This window comes from Prorops nasuta, unplaced genomic scaffold (assembly GCF_024137725.1).
Source record: "Prorops nasuta isolate Cenicafe-Biocafe unplaced genomic scaffold, Cenicafe_Pnas_1.2 PNAS00018, whole genome shotgun sequence".
NCBI lineage: Eukaryota > Metazoa > Arthropoda > Insecta > Hymenoptera > Bethylidae > Prorops > Prorops nasuta.
Genome location: NW_027116815.1, coordinates 4,200,383 through 4,221,384, shown reverse-complemented (window position 1 = coordinate 4,221,384; position 21,002 = coordinate 4,200,383). Strand labels below are relative to the sequence as shown.

Below are 21,002 nucleotides of genomic sequence, written 5' to 3'. Positions count from 1 at the left end.
CGCGATAAAACATTGCCGCGTTATTTAAAGCGAATCCTGAAGAGCACCAATACCATTTTTATTACAGGCTTGTGAAAATGTGTCGGTGCGAGGGAGATTAATTGACTTCTTTATAACCTGTTTTTGAATCCAATGACATTTTATACGGAGAAGTGTTGCCAGCGATAGAGCGAGAATCGATGGGACATAGCCTGCAGCAGCAGCAGGAAAGCATTTTGGCTGAAAGGAATGATCGACTGTGAAGAGTCGATTCCGGAAAACCGTCGACCCCATTTTCTCACGAGTTGCGGAAGCTTCTGCGGTTATACGAGCCATCTTTGAAACGTTCGTCTCCTCCCTTGTGTTTAACAAACGGAAAAAATACCTAACCGCATAATAATTGCCCGCCGCAAAGAATACAGTATCAAATAGCTATATATTTATATAACGCAGTGCTATTTCAAATGTATGCTAACGAAAGCACAACAAATTGTTCTTGCCTACGTATATCTCTAAGTTTTACAGTAGTCGTTAACCCATATCGCCATACTCGCTAAAAACATGAAAAAGAGAAATATACAAGGTGTTCCATTTAAAAGTTCCACGGGCAAATATCTTGAAAATTATAATATTCGAGATGAAGAAAATTATTTTGGATAAAAGTTACAGGGGTTTTCAAGAGGACGAATGATAAAAGTGTGAAATTAGCGCTGATTCGTGTATTCAAGATGAAATTTTGGTTTTTTATTTTGTGTATTTTATCTTAAAAGCTTTTCAAAACATTACATGAATTTAAAATTTAAATTTAAATTGCCTATATAGCTGATGTAGATTTGACTAGAGCAGTGTGCCGAATTTTACCTCGTATTCACACGCGAATCCAGATATCTCGCGAAAGTCCGGATTAAATTGTACATTAATTATTCAGTGTCTTCGGAAGCTCTCGAGGTCGGTTATAAGAATACTCGATAAAATAAATATATATAGACTTTGATTAAAAAAAACTTAACAGGTGACATTCATATACCCTTTGATATATCTCAGTCAAAGCTAATACCATTGCAATATATTTTCCTCATCTATATATCTCCCTAAAATTTTACAACTTTTGTTGGACAGATATTTTTCCCTGTTATACATTTGTGTCTAGAGATATTTGGTCTAAACTTTCAAAATGGGACACCTTGTGTATATAAAGTATAAAAAGATATTATTCTCCACATAGCGTGAAAAAAAGAAATGAAATATCGAGCGAAGGCGAAGAAAAAAAAATAGAAAAATGGAAGAGAAACTTGTGTGTGCGATGCAGTTTTAAAAAGGTTGCATTGAATGTGCGTAGAAAATTGATATTTATGAAATCGCGTGCGCGATTCGTGAGTGTAAGAAGGAGATATTACATAGGGAAGGCTTATCTGCGATCGTGTGAATATGTATGAGAAATATTTGATGAGATTGGGAGGAAAGTCAAATAAGTAAAAGCCACGGAACAAATATCAATGATAAACATCATTTACGCTATTCTTGTGCATACATCAACACCGTTTACTATAGATAATATCAGTTTGCAATAGTTAATTTATCGTTTTTTGAAAACTTTGCAATCCCGATAAAAACTTTGCCAAAGTTTTGCCGGTGATCTTCAAAGAAATATTTATATCTCTTCGCAGAGATGTAGGGTGGTGTGATGGAGAGGAGGAGGGGGAGGGGGTGGACTAAGAGAAAGATTATGGGGGTAAGGCTGATCTAACTTTTTTTCTCACACATTCCAAGTATATGTATATAAAAGTTTGCACCACGTTAGAGTACGGCCGACCATACAGGATTAGAGGAAGCGCCAGACTCCGAAACATCTAAATCCTGTTTTACTGATTTCAGGAATACAAAGCGATTCTCGTGAACTTGCTTTTGCCAAAAGGACTTACGGCCGTAATCTTCCGAGAAAGCTTATATTTACGAAGGATTTTCCGGCCGACGAAGAAATAACCAAACCAGCGATTTACATCACCAACACATTATTCTACATCAGTTGGCATGCGATAATAAGAAAGGGACCATAGTGATTGCTAGAAATCAGTTTCTTGCAATAATTTAGTCGCACCTGATACATATAAACAATATATAATTCGATGGTTACTTGGCAACGTTGCACAAGAAGAGAGAGAGAGAGAGAGAGAGAGAGAGAGAGAGAGAGAGAGAGAGAGAGAGAGAGAGAGAGAGAGAGAGATAAAAGATTATTAGAGGGTGAAATTAAGAAAATAGGATAGGCCAGCAATTGTGACTGCTGCAGTAATGGAAAGATTTGTCGAATAAACCAGTTCGGTCAGCTCCATGATTCATAGGGTTCTTTTATTCATCCCGAGGCTCTATTCGCGGTATCTCAACACAGCGAGAAATTTCTGTTTCTACCGTGCAGCTACTGCAATATGCTGCACACACTCGCGTTCATTTCAGTCAACAAGTGACACAGCAATCGATCCTCTAGCCCCTTTCATTTCAAATATGTCGACAGACCTCGCTCAACTCTTTTATGTCCCTATATTTTTCTATCAACTTCCTCGTCCAAAATTTCTCATTCACTCCGTCTTTTATTTCTAATCCGCAATGATAGCCACAAATATTTATGGGATCAGAATAACAACATAGGTCAGATTTTTAATTATTACTAGAGTTTTTTCGAATCGCAGTCCCTTTCTTTAGTTAATTATATACTAAATATTTGTTCCTGCAACAATTTCTCTCTCACTCTCTGTCCTTTTTATTGACTAAACCACGGATAAAACCGTGCGCGACACCATCGCAGTTCAAGGTTTTCATAACAGAAAGTGCAACAAAGTCTCATTCTTCACATTTGGTTGACCCAATTAGTATATTCAGAGTTAAGGATTACACAAGTTTCCACTCTCGGATGCAATTCCATGTGTTTTTATGAAATAAGCTAATTCGCGTAACAAGACGGGAGATTTCTGCTTTTATCCGAGTATTGCGGAAATTTCTTATAGGAATAATTATATATCGTAGCGTTGCGTGTTCGCATATATTCCTCAGTTATTAAATCGCGCCTCTCCTATGAAAAAAATACAGAAATTTCATGTCAGGTATTGTTATACTAAAATGCCCATTGACTCCTCGTCATCAGGGCATAATTAATGTTGAAAATGTTCGATTAAAAAATATTGTGAACATTGAAGGAAAAGGGATGGACGGATGAGAGAGATCGAGGGAGATGGGATATCCTTCCTTCCCCTCTATGCCGCTAGTGCAGACGAAGAGTTGGATGCTCAGGATGAGTCAAGTCCGTATACTACTGGGTCGATATAAAGTCAGACATGGCGGATCTGTCGGTGCAAGGGCAGGGCAGTCCTTTAAAATTTACGATGACCGTCTCTTATTATATACGAATCGCGCGCACGAAACTCAGCGAGAGAGAGAGAGAGAGAGAGAGAGAGAGAGAATCCTTATACCAGAGGAACCTATTCCATTGAAAATTGCAAAATGAAAGTTTCTGCAGGAAAGCATTTTGCATATCCATCCGTGAATACGATTAAAGCATCGGATTAAGTACGCGTAACGCTAGGAAAATAAACAGTGTTCTCTCCGCAGAGTGCTAGAGGAGAATAAAGGAGAGAGAAAAATCCTGGCACTCGGTCACAAAATGTCCTCGCGTCGGTTACAAACTGTTTCGTGATTCTCGAATGAGAATTTCTTATCGCGGCAAACTTATAAGGACAGAAATGTTTAATAGCGCATTTGAAATGGAAACAAGCACCACGGCACAGCGAGTTGTGAATAATGGAGTCGAGATATACCGAGTCGCTCTAGACGAATCGTATTGTACATCGTCGCGCCGCTTTCGGACCCAATAAATTATTCTATTTTTAATTTCCCGCCAAAAATTCCTCGGCTCCCGAATCAGGGATACGTGTGGGACGCGACATTGTGTCGCACGCACTCATGATACCTCGTATCATTCATTGGGATTGCCTGTGGAATCGAGTAGACCGAGTGCCATGCGAGGATCACCGCTAATGGTCGGAGCAATATGCGTTAGGCGCGATTAACACTTGATACTTGGATCGTTCTCTCACACATAGTCATATATATATATATATATATAACAGTGCAGTTGCGCGCAGAGTTTCGTGCGATTCGCGAGCAAGCGTCAAAGTAGACGTGCAGGCTGCCTGTGTGTGAACACCGTAGTCTAACCGCAAGTTCAGGTTAGGTCGAGTGGCAGACTCCAACGATAAGCTATAATAGAACTCGAATCAAAGGCAACTGATGCTGCGCTTTCGCAAGCTTGCCGGGCTAAACGGGATGAGAAAATGGAACGACGTGAGATCAGATGAGATCGGATGAGAGTATGGTTGAAAAGAGACAGGTGTAGCGCGGTGCCTTTCAAAGAGAAATCATCTAAAACGGGAGAAATGCTTCAAGCAAATTGGTCGGAAAGAATGAGAGACCTCTGCCGAGTATCGATCTTTTCTTTTGTCTTCCAACATTCTAAGATGTTCCAAGGAAACTAGATTCTATATATACAGATACAGTATATATACGAGAGGCATGCCAGCCTGTTAGTTGCTTCATTGCGGCCAATATTCTAGCAAAGTACGAACTATATAGCGCGAGCGTTATTACGAGACTCCCTCCCCCACTTGCTTCTCTCTCTCTCTCTCGTCTTCACCCCCCCCCCCCCTACCTTTGCCAAGTGACCGATGGTTAGCTATATATTTTTGTTTATCCGGCAATCTCATATAGAGCGTTTGCTCGTCTCTTTCACGAGAGTTTAAGAGAGAGAGAGAGAGAGAGAGAGAGACTGTATAGTGGTTGTTGAAAAAAAAATTGAGAAAGCGACGATTAATATCGGTGACTACGAGCTCTCGTGGAAATCTCTCATAAAAGTGGATATTAGTATCCTTCCGAGCCAAATTTCCCTCGAAATGAAACCGATTGGCCTAAATCCAGATGCCTTAACGACAAACACACACACATATATGTATATGCATTATGCACATGACACAGACAAACCGACCGAACGCTGCCAAAAGCGACCTGGTTCAAGGACAGGCTTTTCACTTTTGTCACATTGGCATGCACGTGCGCGCCACGCTGCGCTATATAGCTATAGCTATATATACCAGTTCGTCCAATGCGGTTCGTTTTGCAGATTGAGATAAGCCGCAAAAAAAAAGTCAGCTTTCTTCGAGTCACGTCCATTTCCTCCCGCAATTTCCTTTAATAAGCTCTATTATCCTCGGACAATACCGCAGTCTTATTCACGCTGCCTTATTTTTATATAAAAACATCGTTAGTGCATTCCTCTTGAGAAAGAATATATACCCTGATAGCGTACGATGCTCGAGGAGCATATATCCTCCGCATGTTCCGAGGATGTCCTGCGGATATTCTTGCCATTGGGCTATAGGTACACGTCACACAGGTATATGTATATAGTTTTGCAGAAAATATTAACTCACCGATATTTGGATGCTGTAGCTTCCTGCATATTCGTGCTTCCCGCTCTAGCTTTTGGAAATCTGTAAAAATAAAATTAAGGTTTATCGAGTATCGGCAAAGAAATTCATGCAATGTTTTTTATCGACCATTGAGATAAACTAAAGTCTCGTGAACATTCCAGTATATAGCGCTGGAGTATTAGGTATTACGGCGTATATGCACACGTTGCAAGGTAGCGTGCGAGGAAAGCTCTCGATGGTCGCGCCTGATAATCTCAACGTACAATCGTCATTAGAGCTGAAAAGTGTGAAAAGGTAAACTGACTTTTTTCCCTGACGTTGGGAATCATGGAGGAATCGAACGAAGCATTTCGTCGAAGGAAAAGACGGGAAATTAACTGAAAAGCAGAAAAAATCCATTGAACGAAAAACAGTATTCTTGACAAATTAGAAGCTACTAAGTGATTTTCTCGAAGGGAAAATCTTCTCTGGCGTAGAATGAGTGGGCGGATAGTGCTATTTCGTGCTTAACAGCTCACTTACAGAGACTTCCTGCTGTTAGTCGGGCAAAAGTAAATCTCGCAAGGGCTCTAAGCAGTAATTATAAGAAATCACGAGGGACGCGTGAAGAAAAAGGTTTTACCAGCAACAGCTTGTACAGTTTAGTCAATAAATTTCTTGCTAAGACCGTTTCACACGTGCGATAATTATCACCGCGGTTACGCTCCTTCGTCGTAATGCGGTTATGTATACATATATATGTATGTATATTCTCAATCAACGCGTCAATTTTTCACCGACATACGCGAATCTCGTCTCAGTAATCTTCATCGGAGATTCCCCGTTGTTGTCGTGTGAGTTTGGCGAGATTAATATTAAAGTGGTTCGCGTTAAAAGAGCAGAAATTCCAAAGAAGAAGACGAAATCTATGGCGGCAATAACGTAATTTCATGAGGACAGAATCGCTAAAGGAATCTGGCAGTTGAATTTTGCAAAGCAATTTGCAAGTAAACTAAGCTTATACGCTGACGTAGCAGAATGTACGGTTCTCATGAGAGGAGCAGTGCATTTTATAGCGAGGTCTCTAATAGGTTTTAGCAAAAGGGGAGCATATGGAAGCTCTTTGAGGAGGGAATAAAAGAGTAAGGAAGTGAAAGAAGGTATGGGGGAGGGGGAGGCTCACTAGTCTTATTATCTACTTGTAGCGGACTACTCCCCCCCCCCCCTCCCCCTCCCGCCGATTAAACGACCCTTACCACGGACCTTACACACATAATCCTGTAGCATTATTTGCGTTAAAGGCCTAGCTTCCCATATACTATAGTTTTACGCGGCCAAACACTCGCACCACTACCCTAAAATTTGTCTATTTAAGCTTGAGCTTCCGACGGGAAAAGAGGAGCTATATATATATATATATGTATATGTATATATATAGCGCAAGCCAAGTTTAATTGTCAAACATCTGACAGCGAGATCCTAATGGAATTAATTCACATCTCTTGTAGAGACGTCGTAACATGCACGCGCGTCTACCAGAGTAATGTATTAATTGAAGACATCAGTGAAAGAAGGCACGTGTTAACTCACATTTTCAATGTTTACAGTAAATTGACATTAGAGTTCTCGTATAGCGTATATATACACGGTACATGCGATAAATATAGCACGTTTGGCATGAAATACTTCCAAAAGAAGACGGATATAAAGAATTTCTTTTAACCAAGGGTTGAATCTATACGTGTATGGGCTTTTCAAAAGATGAATTGAAGAATTTTTGCAACAATTTTTAACGAACACCTTTTCTACGGATGTTTTGGATTGTCGCATGAATGTGCTGCCAATTCGATTTATCGCAGTTACTGCAATAATCTTGTGGATCAGTGGGAAGTTAGCACCCCAAATTTTAAAACTGGAAAAAAACCAAACAGTTCTCTTAGCACCCGGAAAAGTTCTGCAGATTGAACTCGAAAAACTATAAAAAGTTGATTTGGGATACCAACTTCACATTCTCTATTATTCAAACGCTTATATCCTTTGAACTAAAAGTCCTATCGTTAAAATCTATATTAGACATAGTTATAGAACTTTTTGGGGTGCCAACAGAACTCTAGTTAAAAATGGAAAATTAAAAAAAAATTTTTTTGTAAATTTAAAAAAATAATTAAAACAGTTAAAAAATTTTTTTTTTCTAATTTTCAATTTTTAACTAGTGTTCTGATGGCACCCCAAAGAGTTCCATAAATATGTCTAATAGTTTTTAACGATAGGACTTTTAGTTTAAAGGATATAAGCGTTTGAATAATAGAGAATGTGAAGTTGGTATCCCAAATCAACTTTTTATAGTTTTTCGAATTCAATCTACAGAACTTTCTTGAAAAATAGCAAGTAGCTGTAGAGCTTTTCCGGATGCTACTAGAAGTGTTTGGTTTTTTTCCAGTTTTAAAATTTTGGGTGCTGACTTCACATTGGTATCTTGTGGAAATTGCAATCGTGCGAAATATACCAGTATACAGAGTGTATCACTTGAAATGATCTAGACTATGAACGTTAAAACATATAGTTATCTTCGTAAAAATTAGAAATACTATAAGTATTTTTATTAGATCCTTTGAATTCATTTCGAAAAATGCTTCAAAAGAGGATCTCGCACAAAAATTGATATATCTCGTAGTTACGAGGATTGAGATATTTTAACATCCACTGTCTTCTTCATTGCAAGTGGTACACCCTGTGCAGTTCAACTATTGGTTTTAATAGAGGAGGATGGGAGTGGAAAATGTGTGTAATTTTGGAAAATAGTTTGCGTAATTATTGCAGCAATATTGGTGTTTCGAGTGCTAGTGCAAGAATGAACGGCTGGGAGGGGGGATGATGCAAGGTCGATGAGTTTCGTTGGCAGCAATAGGGATAAAAATAAGCTTTTATCTTCCTTGCGTAAATATATATATATATATATATTTAAGTTTACCGAGCGCGCTCTGCTGGAATAACCTGGTACCGGTGGTGCGTGTTCCGTAAACACGTGTTTGTATTCTCGCGATCGGCCCTCACTGTTGTGACCGTGGAATAACATACGTATATTTACTTGTACGTGTTTAGAGTAGAGTGGACAGTTTAAAGGGTGCGAGGGAGGAATGAGATGGGTACGAGGCACACGCGCGGTTTCGCGTTCGACCAAGCATGAAGGGAGAAAGTAAAAAAGAGAGGATAAAATCACCTGTGGAAAAAAGTGATGAGGGAATAACGAGCGCGCGGTCCCGAGGGACAAAGAGGGAGGGGGAGGGGTAGTCCTTGATCCGTTATCGGACACCGGTAAGAATAACGATGCTAGAACCGACCGACCTCCTCCTTCCTTAACCCCTTATTCCACTTGTGCACACTACACCTACCTTCTTACCCCTGGCCCCTATAAATGTGGTATGTATATATATTCGACAAGGACAATTCGGGTCAACTCGGAAAATAACTGGCAGTGCCGACTACCGTATCTCGAACACTCGTTGAATTTTGCTTATCGATGCATCGTCATTGCCAGAGAATTTTCGAACTTTTTAACACAATTTTAGCTCTCTCGAAATCCGAAAAAATCTCACAGTCTTAAATATGTTCTTATCGCAAGATGCTTCTTATCATCGATCACAGTCTAGAGTGAAAGCAGCCTTTACTTTTTTTAAAAGAACGAATATATATATAATAAGAAAAATTGGTAGAGTCCATTAATATAGTTACGCCTATTTTGATACGAGTTAAGAGAGAACAGAATATATATCTACAAGTACTTATTTTAAGTCTCTTCTATCTGCGTGAATATAATAAATTTTTAGAGAAGGAAAAGATTTAGAATAGAAAAAAATAGTGCAAGTAGGAAAAAAGGATGAAGCGTGGGATATAAAAGTAGAGTAACTATATAGTGCAGTTTCTACAGCTTCGTGAGAATAGAAAAGCGGTTGAAAGTTGCAGAGATTTGGTGGGGAGAAGTTGTAGATGAAATAAGAAGCGAATGTAACAGAAATAGAAGGGAGATGCGACGAAGAAGATTCTCTAGGTCACGAACGTGTGCCCTGGAGGTGCCGAGGGATCATTAGCTAACTGAGACAATCAGCGTAACGTTTCTGTCAAGCCTCTGCACTCTGATAACAATCCAGGAGACGACTCGGTCAGGCTGTTCTTGCTTGATCGAATCGCTTATTAGAAATTTAAATCATTCTGAATAGTGTGGCTGGTATAGTTAGAAAGAGGCCAAGCAAGATGAGCACGATTCGTGCAATGGTGCGATTAATTATTCGTCAAACCGGAAGCCAAAGGCTGTTCCTCTTCTCCTAACTAGCAGCCAGCTTCAGTGCGATTTTACCTTCAGAACATTACCCCTAAATTTACTAGACTTGAAAATTGCCGTTTCGAAAGTTCCAAAATCTATCGAAGACTATATCTATTGCTAAATGAAACCTCATCTTTAAAATTTCAAGCTGACAATCGTGTATAACAGTTAGCTGTTTCCATTTGCAGCTTCCACAAGGCTAATGAACCACACACTACATGACGACGTTATCAGAGATTAATTGCTCGTTACTTTAAGAAGATCTTTAAACTTCCGCAAACTTCCAAAGTTAGCTATGGATCAAAATATCACTCTCAGCAAGAAAGAAATAACCAGGAAGTTCATGACATTTCGATTTTCACAGGATATAGAAAGCAGCGTATTTTCTTGTGACAATCGATTTTGAATAGGGGAGGAAAATCAGTGTAATTTTATAAACGCTTATAAATTAAACTTCAGATTTTTTTTATGAAACAGAATAATTACTGTTACTTATTTTAATTGATGCCTACATTTCACTATAAATTAATGAACTAAATAATATTTTAGAGGCAAAGAATTTAAACTTGGATATTAAAAAATTTTGATGAGTAGTGAAAATTTCTACATTCATATCGTACATAATAAAGAAACATGTAAATAATGTGGCGCTGAAAGAAAAAGATGATAGGGAGTATTGAGAGGATAAATGCTCGTAGTTTATCGTAGTATGAATCTAAATGTATTGACAAAGATTATATAAATTATATTTTTTATTATTTAATGTAAAATTTTACAGTTACAATCGATCTATTGCGTTGATACAATACAAATATATTCCACACAAAGAAAATTCGTTTGTAAACAAAGGCGGCATATACATAAATTGTTTAGCATAATTAATAAAGTAAAATATAATATTCCAATTAAAAAATTTAGTGAAATCCACACACAAATGTTAGGAAAGTGTTTGTTTTTATCTTAGCAAAAGAGTTAAAAATACGGAGAAAAAAAATAACACAAAAGTTACTTGTGGGAAGCCCGTTGTATATGCAATCGTATATTAAATAGCCATATTTTGAACTTTATACATAATACAAACATCACAACGCACTACGCACTAACGATAATCGTGACTTTTTGAATTACATTACTGTATTTTAAAAGGTATTTTAATTGTAATTTGGGGAAAGTACGAATTCACAACACAAGCACAGCATGCGCACTAGGCACTGATATTTTTCACGATTTTGGGAATAATTTCACTGTATTTTGAGTGAATATTTGATTTAAAATTGAGAAAAGCACGAATACAAATCACAAACACACCACACGTACTTCGCACTGACATTTATCACGAATTTCTAAGTTATTTCACTGTATTTTGAGTGAATATTTGATTATAAATCGAGAAAAGTTCGAATTCACAGCACAAAAAAACCGCACGCACTAGGCATCCAACGTATTTTCACGATTTTTTAACTTATTTCACAGTATTTTGAGGGATTGTGTGATTAGAAATGGAGGAAAGCACAAATTTCGGCGACATTATTGATGAGAAGCGACGAAAGTGAGCTGGCGCGCGCGAAAGGCGAAAAAGATCCGGTCGCCCTCGCTCGCGATCTATTCCCGTTTTCGCATTTGCCCGAGCACGTTCTCTTCCCTCCCCACTTGCCTCCGCCATTTTTATTTTTCTTTTGCGAATCCGCCGTTGCGACAGTTTTTCGAATTTTCCAACCGCGAGCGAGGCCGACCGGATCTTTTTCACTTTTCGCGCGCGCCAGCGCACTTTCATCGCTTCTATCATCAATAATTTCGTCGAAATTCGTGCTTTCCTCCATTTTTAATCACACAATCCCCTAAAATACTGTGAAATAAGTTGAAAAATCGTGAAAATACGTTCGGTGCCTAATGCGTGCGGTTTATTTGTGCTGTGAATTCGTGCATTCCCCTATTTCTCATTAAAATACAGTGTGATAATAACTTGAAAAATCGTGAATTTCGTCAGTGCCTAGTGCGTATGATGTTTGTATTGTGTATAAAGTTCAAAATATGGCTATTTAATACGATTGCCTACAGTGGGCCGCCGACAAGTAACTTTTTTGTTACTATTTTTTTTCGAAATTTTAACTCTTTTGCTAAGGTAAAAATAAATACTTTCCTAACATTTGTGCGTGGATTTCACTAAATTTTTTAATTGGAATATTTTATTTTACTATATATTAATTATGCTAGACGATTTATGTATTTGCCCCCTTTTTTTAAAAGTAAAGTTTGTTTTTTATGGAGTTCAAATATAGAATAATGTAAATATATAAACTATAAAAATAATAGTCACTATCTTAATGTCAAAAAAATTAATCAGGAATAGCTCAATTGTTAAGCGTTTATACCGCAGAATGCCCCTGAAGTAATTTTAAAGTTCGTGACATTTGCAATTGTATTACCTGCAGGAGACTCTATTATGCCGAGAGCATGTTTTTTTAATTGAATATCATAGGATCTTGTACTTTTACCCTAAATTAACATTTCTGGAATTTTTCTACCAAGAGTAAAGACAAAGGAGAGGGAAGGGGTTCCGTAGAAAAGTAAAACTCGCGAAATTCTCTTGAGAAGAAAAAACAAGCTGACCAATTCGGCCTCAAGATGCAAATTTCTTAGGTTAAAAGAAAGAAACTATTCTTTCCACGAGACGTTGCTGTGGACGAGATAATTTTAGCAGGAGCGAATGAAACGAATGATGTTAGAAATAATAGGGGGAAGTTTTGAGTCTGATCAGAGGGAATCCCTGTGTCCTATATAGTTTACGTTGGCACGATGTGTTATACGAAATAGAGGGTCGACGGGTTACTGGAACAAGGTCGTATTCCGATCAGGGAAAAGCCCAGGCATATGGAAGGGTTTGTGGGAGACCGGGCACAAGCCTCGCTCTCGTGCACGATGAGAGGCAGAAATAAGCAGAGGCTCTGGGGTGAGAGACCTCCTACCCCATCCTCCCCTCTTCTTTATCCTCTTCCACATCTCATAACAGTCCCTGAATTATACCGACGCTTCCACGCGTGGCAACGATATCCTATAGATCGAAATTGCCCCGGTTTTCGAATACCTGTTATACAATAAGAGATTTTCTGAGAGATCAAAGTTAAATGTGAGGCAATAATGGTATGGAAAATATTGCATTTCTCGCGTGGCTCAGGTGCAATCTCGACTCCGAGTATAATGTTGCTGAAGCTGCAAGCTGCATGGTGCACGAGCTATCGCGGCGCATCGGCCGGACGGCGCTAACATCGAGCTATATCACTGATCGAATCGGAGCGAGGCTGACCGTCCCCGTTCCAATCCTTCCATCCACTTTCCCACTCAATCATAATATTCCTTTTAAATCCCTATGACCTTTCGATAACCTTTCACGAAGAAATCAATTCAGTCCTCGCACCCTGCTGACCCAGCAGTTTCCATTGCACTAATCGTGCAACAAGTATAACTTTCTACGTTGCATATTGTTGGAGAAAAAGGATAAGAGAGTCCAACGGCGAAACAAATTGGAAAATATAATTTTGCATGGAATAAAACGAGAGCAATCGTTAGAGTAATCACGAGCTTGTTTAATTTTGCCCTCGCGTCAGTTTCTTCCTGAATAAAATGGAATATTTTATTATAGGTTTTATCGTAAAGCGATTGAGTTTACGAGTCTAGGGATTTTTTTATTGGCATAATGGTGAGTAAGGGTAAGGTCGCTGTGTCGAGGAAGAAGAAAAGAGTGAAGGGAAGGGAGTGGAAGGAGCGGGGGGCTGCTGCGGGTATCGCGTTAGATCGGATCAAGTTGAATCCTCGAAGGAAGTGACCCTACCTCGGAGTTTCCTTTGAGGAGGAGTGAAAGTCGTGGTAAAAGCGATCCCTAGATCGACGGATAAACCGCTTATTGTGCTACGAGACGTAACTCGCTTGGGACAGGGGTTCGCGCAACATAAAAGCCCAACCAAACACGATTGCACGTCAACGAGCTGAACCTTTAATTTCTTTTCTCCCTAACCCCCCCCCCCCCCCCCCCCCCACTAAGACGACATAATCGAATCGTCTGTCTCACTTTTTCTATATATATCAGCCATACGCTTCTTATTTCAAAATCAATATTAAAAGCTTATGAACATGATCAGAAATTCTTCAACTGAGGCTATATATACACGGATTATATAAATTATTATAACACAAATATACAATTGCCTCCTAATAATTCTCTCGTGGAACATGAAGCGTGATGGATTCGGCATGTAAAGGAACGGTCGCTCTACTCCGTCCCTCTTTATCGGATAAGTTGTGCTCGAGCAGTGTTGAAACTCATTCGATTATGAGCATCGTTTGGCTTCCGTCGCGTTGCATCGCGACGCGTTCTCTTTCAGCCCTTTTCTCGCCCAAGGTGCAATCGAATTTTAACATAAAAATCAGGAGGAGGAGCCGCAGTTACATCATCTGGATCCGAACTTACATTACCTGCATGCGCACCGTTTTCCCACGGAATTTTATTGGCAATCTCTGAGAAACAACGCGTCGTGCCCCCGTTGCTCTATATACATATAATATATTATAATACACAAAGGGTGACGTGCGGGCGCCCAGGTGTTTCGAAGCCACGAAATCTATCGTAAATTCAAACGATGAAAATTACGCCCTAGACTTATCATTTTATTCGAATCGATCCAAATCCCTTATCAAATATCGCGCGAAAACTTAATTCCTGGGTTTTAAGCTATAGCGAAAAAAAGAAGAAATTCTTTTCATGACTTACCTCGGGCTGTGAGTTTTTTCGTATTTATAATTTTTGCTGCAAACTCGAGACCAGTGCTCTTCTGTACGCATCGTCGAACTATCGAAAAAGCTCCTCTGGAAATAAGAGAACATATTATAGTATATATATATTTGATATATAAAATTATGCTTATGGTAAGGAAGCAGAAATTTAGAGCCAGAGAGAGGGAAAATGTATTGTGTAGACCGTGCAACGTTGTTGAAAGGTGAGCTATTATATATATATATATATGCGAGGGGTTATTTAGGAAGAATAAAATTATGCTGACGCACACTGTTTGGCTAGCCAACAGCTTTCGGCCATTTTCATTGAATGAATTTTTCTCCTGTGGTCTCCCATCGACTATAATATATAATAGGTCATATGTAGAGTTTGTTGATGCAAGAGGGAGGATAGAATTATAAGGTGCTGCTGCGTCGACAAAACGAAAATGGAGAAAATAGGGGAAAGAGAAAAATGGAGGATTGCTGACGCAATAACAGTATGCAGGACCTGTTTTACAAGTGTGAGAACGGGGTCAGTCTGTTATAATTGCAGTAGAATTGCGCGTTTCCGCTTTTAACCTTTTCATTCCCATATGGAAGATGCTGTACGACCATTCAAGCGCAAACGCGCGAATCGCATTAATCTCTTATCTTTCAAGACGAGGGTCAAGTTAATACCCTTTATGGGAACGATTCTCTAGCTTTCTCCACAGTGGCCTTAGCAACCAACTCGGACACCATATCCTTTTTTACGACCAACCGTTCCTCTTCAATAACATCGTCAAGCACGCTACGTTACGTTACGTTACGTTCTCCGACGTCTTCTCCTAATTATCCTCTTTCCATCATTAAAGACCGCGCAACCTCTATCCTTGCGTCGCGTCGCTATTTCCCTTTCACGATAAATTATTCAGTACCCTACATAACGAAAAATTTAGAACGTTTCCCATAACTCTCCAATAATATAAGTGCCCGTCGAGTACCAAGAGAAAATTGCATTATTCTTATTTTCCATATATATATATATCGAGAAAATTTAATGCAGGATATTCCGAGAAGATACGCAAAATTTTCACATCTCCCCCACTCCGGACAGCTTAATTCTGTTCATATATGGATCACGTATACGCATGCATAGATTCATGAATATATATTTATACTTATAGTCTTATTCGGTTGACTCGCTTTTTCGCTGCCACATTTATCCTTTCGCCGTTACCTATATTTCATTTGTCCTTATTTAGTGGTACACACCATGGCATGATGCAATTGCACAGATATTATTAGCAGCCACTAAGACTTTCGTGACAAGAGCGATCTATAAACGCGACCTACTTCCCAGCAGTTTAACTTTGAGTGGAACGATGAATATTAAGCAGCCGCGTGAGAGGATGGTAAAAATTGTGTTTTTCCGGCGTTGAAAAGCTACGTCTCTCTCGCGATCACTTCCCCGAGTACATTTGCAGCTGTTTATAAATCGATAATCTCCGCACCCTCGATAAACCCGGCCAGTCGGTTTGAACTCGTAGCTCGTTCGAGATCATTTCACACGAGTCGATGTGTTACATTTTTTATTTTACGTTATATTTAATTTCCTGGAAGCTTGAATCGCCGAAGTTTCTGAATCAAGCATTATCTTCTATATTATATACTGCTGATGTCTTCAGTGTACAGATGGTGGTTTATTAGTTGTGCGGTTTGCGGCGCATTATCGTATAAAGGGATTGCGCGAGAGCTTGCAATTATGAAGCGTAAGAGATACAACTATATACCGAGTGACTGTTTAAAAATGAACAAAACCTAGATAATCGCGTATAGTATTAAATAATTTAAAAAAAAAAGTTTGTTCTACAATTTTAAAATCCACACCTCACCGTAATAGACATTATACTTTTATCAATGATTAAATATTACTCGAGTCAAGGTTTGATTTATATTGTTTCGAGGATTCTGATAAAAGTCTGAGAAATGAAACAAAATTGTTGGATTTTTCAAATATTAGTAATTATCTAAAGTAATTTTTAAAAATTTAAAAATGGGTATATATGAACTTTTTCTTTATAATTATTTATATATATATATATATATATATATATTATTTAAATTTATAATATTAGTCATTTTTAATTGGACACCCGATATACGACGCAAAATATATGCGCGGAAATGGAAGAGAAGAGAAACCTCGCTTCTTTGGGCATAAATGATGCAACCTAATTCCAGCAGAGCACCGAGAGGCATTTTCTCTGACGCATCTTTGTCGCAGATCCAATCCTCATCCAACTCGCGTCGTACCGTCTACTAAGCATTTCGCGCCGAACGTACAGTAACAATGGGCAGTCTACTCTCGTCCTTTCATTCTTCGGCTGCGTTGCGTTAAAAGAGCAATGCGAGCTAGGATGCGAAGAGCTCACCTACAGATGTCTCGAGCTCGATGGTCTACGTGCGAAAACCGCCAATCCTAATCTCTCTTTTTTTTTCTACTTTATATATGTATATATACACTGCAGTTTATACCTGTACTGCAAACTACGGTGAATGAAATATTAAAAATCATATGATTTTAACAAAGAATAAATACGAATTATTATTATATTTTTTCGATACCTTGGTACCCATTGGTATAAGGTAACCCTGGTGACGCATTTATATGTATATAGCCCTGCAATCTTCCCAAAACCATCTCCTATATATTCCAAAGAACTTTTCCCGTGGCACATGATCCGCGCGAGAATTCCATTAGTGGAACGTTTGTATATATATCTGCCGTGTGAATTATACGATTATTCACTCTAAAATTCAAACTTCTCTAATTCACAGTTGTACCGAATAATACCAGCATTTCCGTGTTTAACGTTATAGAATGTCTTCCCAATCATTTTTATTCAACACTTTAGACGAGAGAGAACTTTTTATTGCCGAAGAACACTTTTCTTTTTCTAGGCTTTCAGAAAGAAACAGGTATACGCGTGTAAATATTACTCGTGCATTACTAGGAGAAACATTTTGCAATGAAGGTATACTATATTGCTTTCCCGTGACGAGCAAAGTGGTTGCATATAAGTGATTGGAGAGAGAAAATGCTCTCATGGGAGTTCTATTTCCAGAAGGTCTCACGCGCTTCATTTTATTATTGATGTATACGTGTATACATGTAACAGAGAGAAGGGGTGCATTTTCCACGAATCAGCTGTTTATGAAATTAATTGCAAAAGTTAATTGAGAAAATAGAAGATTGCAGACTGCTCGTCTATTCACATACAAGTAATCAAAATTTCAAATGATCCAGGCTTTAAGGATTTTGCTGTAGACAAAGGCTGATGATACTTGTGACACGTAAAGTTTTCAAAGAACTTTGAGACGGCGGTTATACGTTAATGGAATGGACAGTGTGGCTAAGTCGAGGCAAAGTGTTGACGGAAAAATAGACGAAACAGAAAGGCAAATTGAAAAACTCATTGAGAAACTCAGCGCTCCATCTCGGCCGTGGTAGTGGCCTTTTATATACACACAGAGAAATATCACGGAATAAGCTTTTAAAAGGTCTTTCAACATTTACGTTTAGAATCGAATGCAGAGCGCGACCTTTCTTTTCAGGAATCAAGGAGACTTTCTTATATATTTACTATTTATAAGAAGAGAAAAATGCAGGATTTCAATCTCCGCGTTATAATATAGTGTCACTCGCGACGCTTTAACTTGAATTCTAAAACCATTGTTATCCCCTGTTGCCTCGCGTATTAAAAAAGGAGAAAAAAACAGAAATTAAACCTTAGCTCTTCGCATCGTGTATAATCTCATCCAGAAATATTAGCGCAAATTTAATTAAATGCGTCGCATGGTTGTGATTAGATTTTGGAAAACTCGGAGGAAGGAAATAAAGGGATGTGTGTTTTAGAGAGGGGGATATTTCTTGATTGGTCGAACGGTGAGCTTTTGGCTTGACTCTGGATACTGGGTTGCAAGGGGTTAGTGGATCGAGGGTTATAGATATATATGTATGGTGGTCCGTGGAGGGAGCGAGGGATGATGTGGAAGCGGCCCTGCGTGGCATGGATGAGGTGCAGGGTGGTTGGTCTCACAGAAGTACGCTACTATATATATACTGGTAGTAGTCGAATTGGTCGCTTTGGCCTCTGGCTTGGGAGGTTCGCGAGCCGAGGACGAGGACGAGGACGAACAAGGGAAGGAAAAGGGGAATGAGCCTGGCTTTGGCTGGTTGGTCGATACTCGCGCTTGCGGAGCCCTATGAACCAGCAACACACTCTCTGTCCTGTGGGCGCAGGACACCAATGCCACACGTACGACACTCTGATCCCAATCTCCCATCCGGAAATCGACGCGTGCCTCACCCGAATATCAACCCCATGCAATCCTCTTGCTTCTTCTTACACACGGTCTACTACTCACGCGCGCAAACGCTCCTCGCTACATCTTCAAGCATCCCGTAATTTATTCATACAACTCCGCCTTAATCATTCATCAGTCGCGTAAACTTTATTGCTACATGCCATCTCTACCTACACCAGTTTTTCTCCTTCGAAATACTCTAAAAATTCACGAACGAACCATACACTTTTTCACTGCATTGCGGATCAGTGGAATTCTTCCAAGTTCTTTCCATTGTAGTATTCTTTTTTTTTTGTAAAACTTAATTACTCCTATATCCACAGAAACAAAGTTATTTCTGCTCATTTAAATTTGATGATATCAGAGACTCGGAAACTTAATTTCTACGGAAGTGAAATGGACGTTGAAATGTATATAGATGTGAATTTTTGTTCATCGTTCTCGTAGAGTTTTACAATCATTCTCAAACATATTAGATCATCGTTGGCTAGTCATTAATATATAAGTTGGCTAGGTCTTAAAAGTCAACATATGAGTTACGGTAACCTGTCGGTAACTTTATAGCATTGGCTCAGCATCGGCTTTTCAAAGTTGTGCTGATCAGTCCTGGACCTATACATATCTGGCCCGATTGTGCGAACCTCGGTAGATCCTACATATACGGGATACTCGGAGGATTAGGACTGAGAGACGAACAATCAATGAAGATAAGTCTGCAGAAATTTAGTATAATTGGTCTACGTTCCGAGGAATCGTATCGCGTGAACAATAACGACTGACACTGTAAACGTACACATGCAGCTACTGAATAGATGTCACAGATTAGCGTAATTGTTATGCAGCGGTCTCAGCTGCAGCTACAAATTCAACAATCTCCGTGCCCTCTTCCCTGACAATCCAAAGCAATTCATTAGGAAGCCAAGGATAAATTGGCTACGGCACTCGGCGATTTGATTTCTCAAGAAATCCCACCCTGACGAACCGGAGAGGCAAATAACATTTTTTTAAATCGTGCAATGACAAAGCTCAGGCCTGTCCACGAATCATCGATATTATTCGTCTGTTAGACGCAGCTGACTAATGACAGCTGTGTGAAAAGTTTACGGTAGATATAGTATATAGTATGTAAATAAAGCGAAAATGCACGTTACATGTGGAAATGTACAAAATAATTGCACATATATATAAATCATGGCTTGACCAAATTTGATTTTCCAGTAGCTTACGTTATAAAATAGAGCGAGCAGAAATTAATTAAATATAAATCTTTCGTTTCGCATAATAATTGCAGAGGTTAAACGAAAAGCCCCGTTTATCAGGATTTACGCGAGACAGAAATAATATCATTAACATTCGGTCTCTCGTTATTATAATAGTTATACGCGAGCTATAAATAAAGCGTGAAAAAATCACGCGAGCAGACAGAAAATTGGAAAATGCTTGGTTGAAAAGCTTGCCAGTTTGTCGGCCGGCGATACAAGAGAAATAGGATTTTTCTACGTTAGGAAAAAGAAATGCAGGACATATAGCTGGAAAATTAGCTTCCAGCCAATTTGAGGAAAATTACGGGAGAGTCTTTGCAGTAACTCTGCCGTTCTACTTTCGTTGTGTTAACGCTTGTTTTCCAGCCCTACGGATGTAATATAATATGCACCGTTAATTAGAAACATGTACCGTTGCGTGTTGACTTTATTAAAACCCCTACGTAAGCCTATGTGGTATAAACTGGAAGAAAACGTTTTAACGGATATAACTATAAGGCTAAAGCTTTCATTTTCCACAACGAAAAATTAGGAAGGATTGATTGAATAATGCTTTCATTAAAGGGAGCGTGCGTGTCGTGAAAGAAAATTCAGACTGTGGATATACACGAAGCCAAGTAGAAAAGGATGAACGCGCGTGGAGCCATGATATGGTACGTTTACATGCAAGTCTGGTCAGAGTCGTCAGAGAGTCGTGTCCGTGTGTACAGTGTCCTTACCTACTCCTTATCTATAATCCCAATCTCAGCGAACGCAGCGCCACTGAGCAGATGTCCGTTGAGCTCGTGTCCGCCCATTTTCCATAATTATCAGCACCACTACAGTACCAGCACATTAACACTAATTAAATTTCCCGTCTCCTCTACA

General features: G+C 39.0%; 1 protein-coding gene across 15 annotated transcripts in view; it reads right to left on the bottom strand.

Annotated features, from left to right (window-relative positions):
* Positions 1-21,002, bottom strand: part of CaMKII (Calcium/calmodulin-dependent protein kinase II) — an 84,803-nt gene that overhangs the window by 46,412 nt on the left and 17,389 nt on the right. For all 15 annotated transcript variants that reach the window (XR_010823710.1, XM_066738135.1, XM_066738136.1 and 12 more), the window contains exons 2-3: positions 14,519-14,613; positions 5,454-5,513 (exon numbers count right to left, since the gene is read on the bottom strand). Coding sequence is in view for 14 of the 15 variants with exons in the window: in XM_066738135.1 (XP_066594232.1) it covers positions 5,454-5,513; positions 14,519-14,613 (155 nt within the window). In the remaining variant the exon portion in view is untranslated. The remainder of the gene's footprint in view (positions 1-5,453; positions 5,514-14,518; positions 14,614-21,002) is intronic.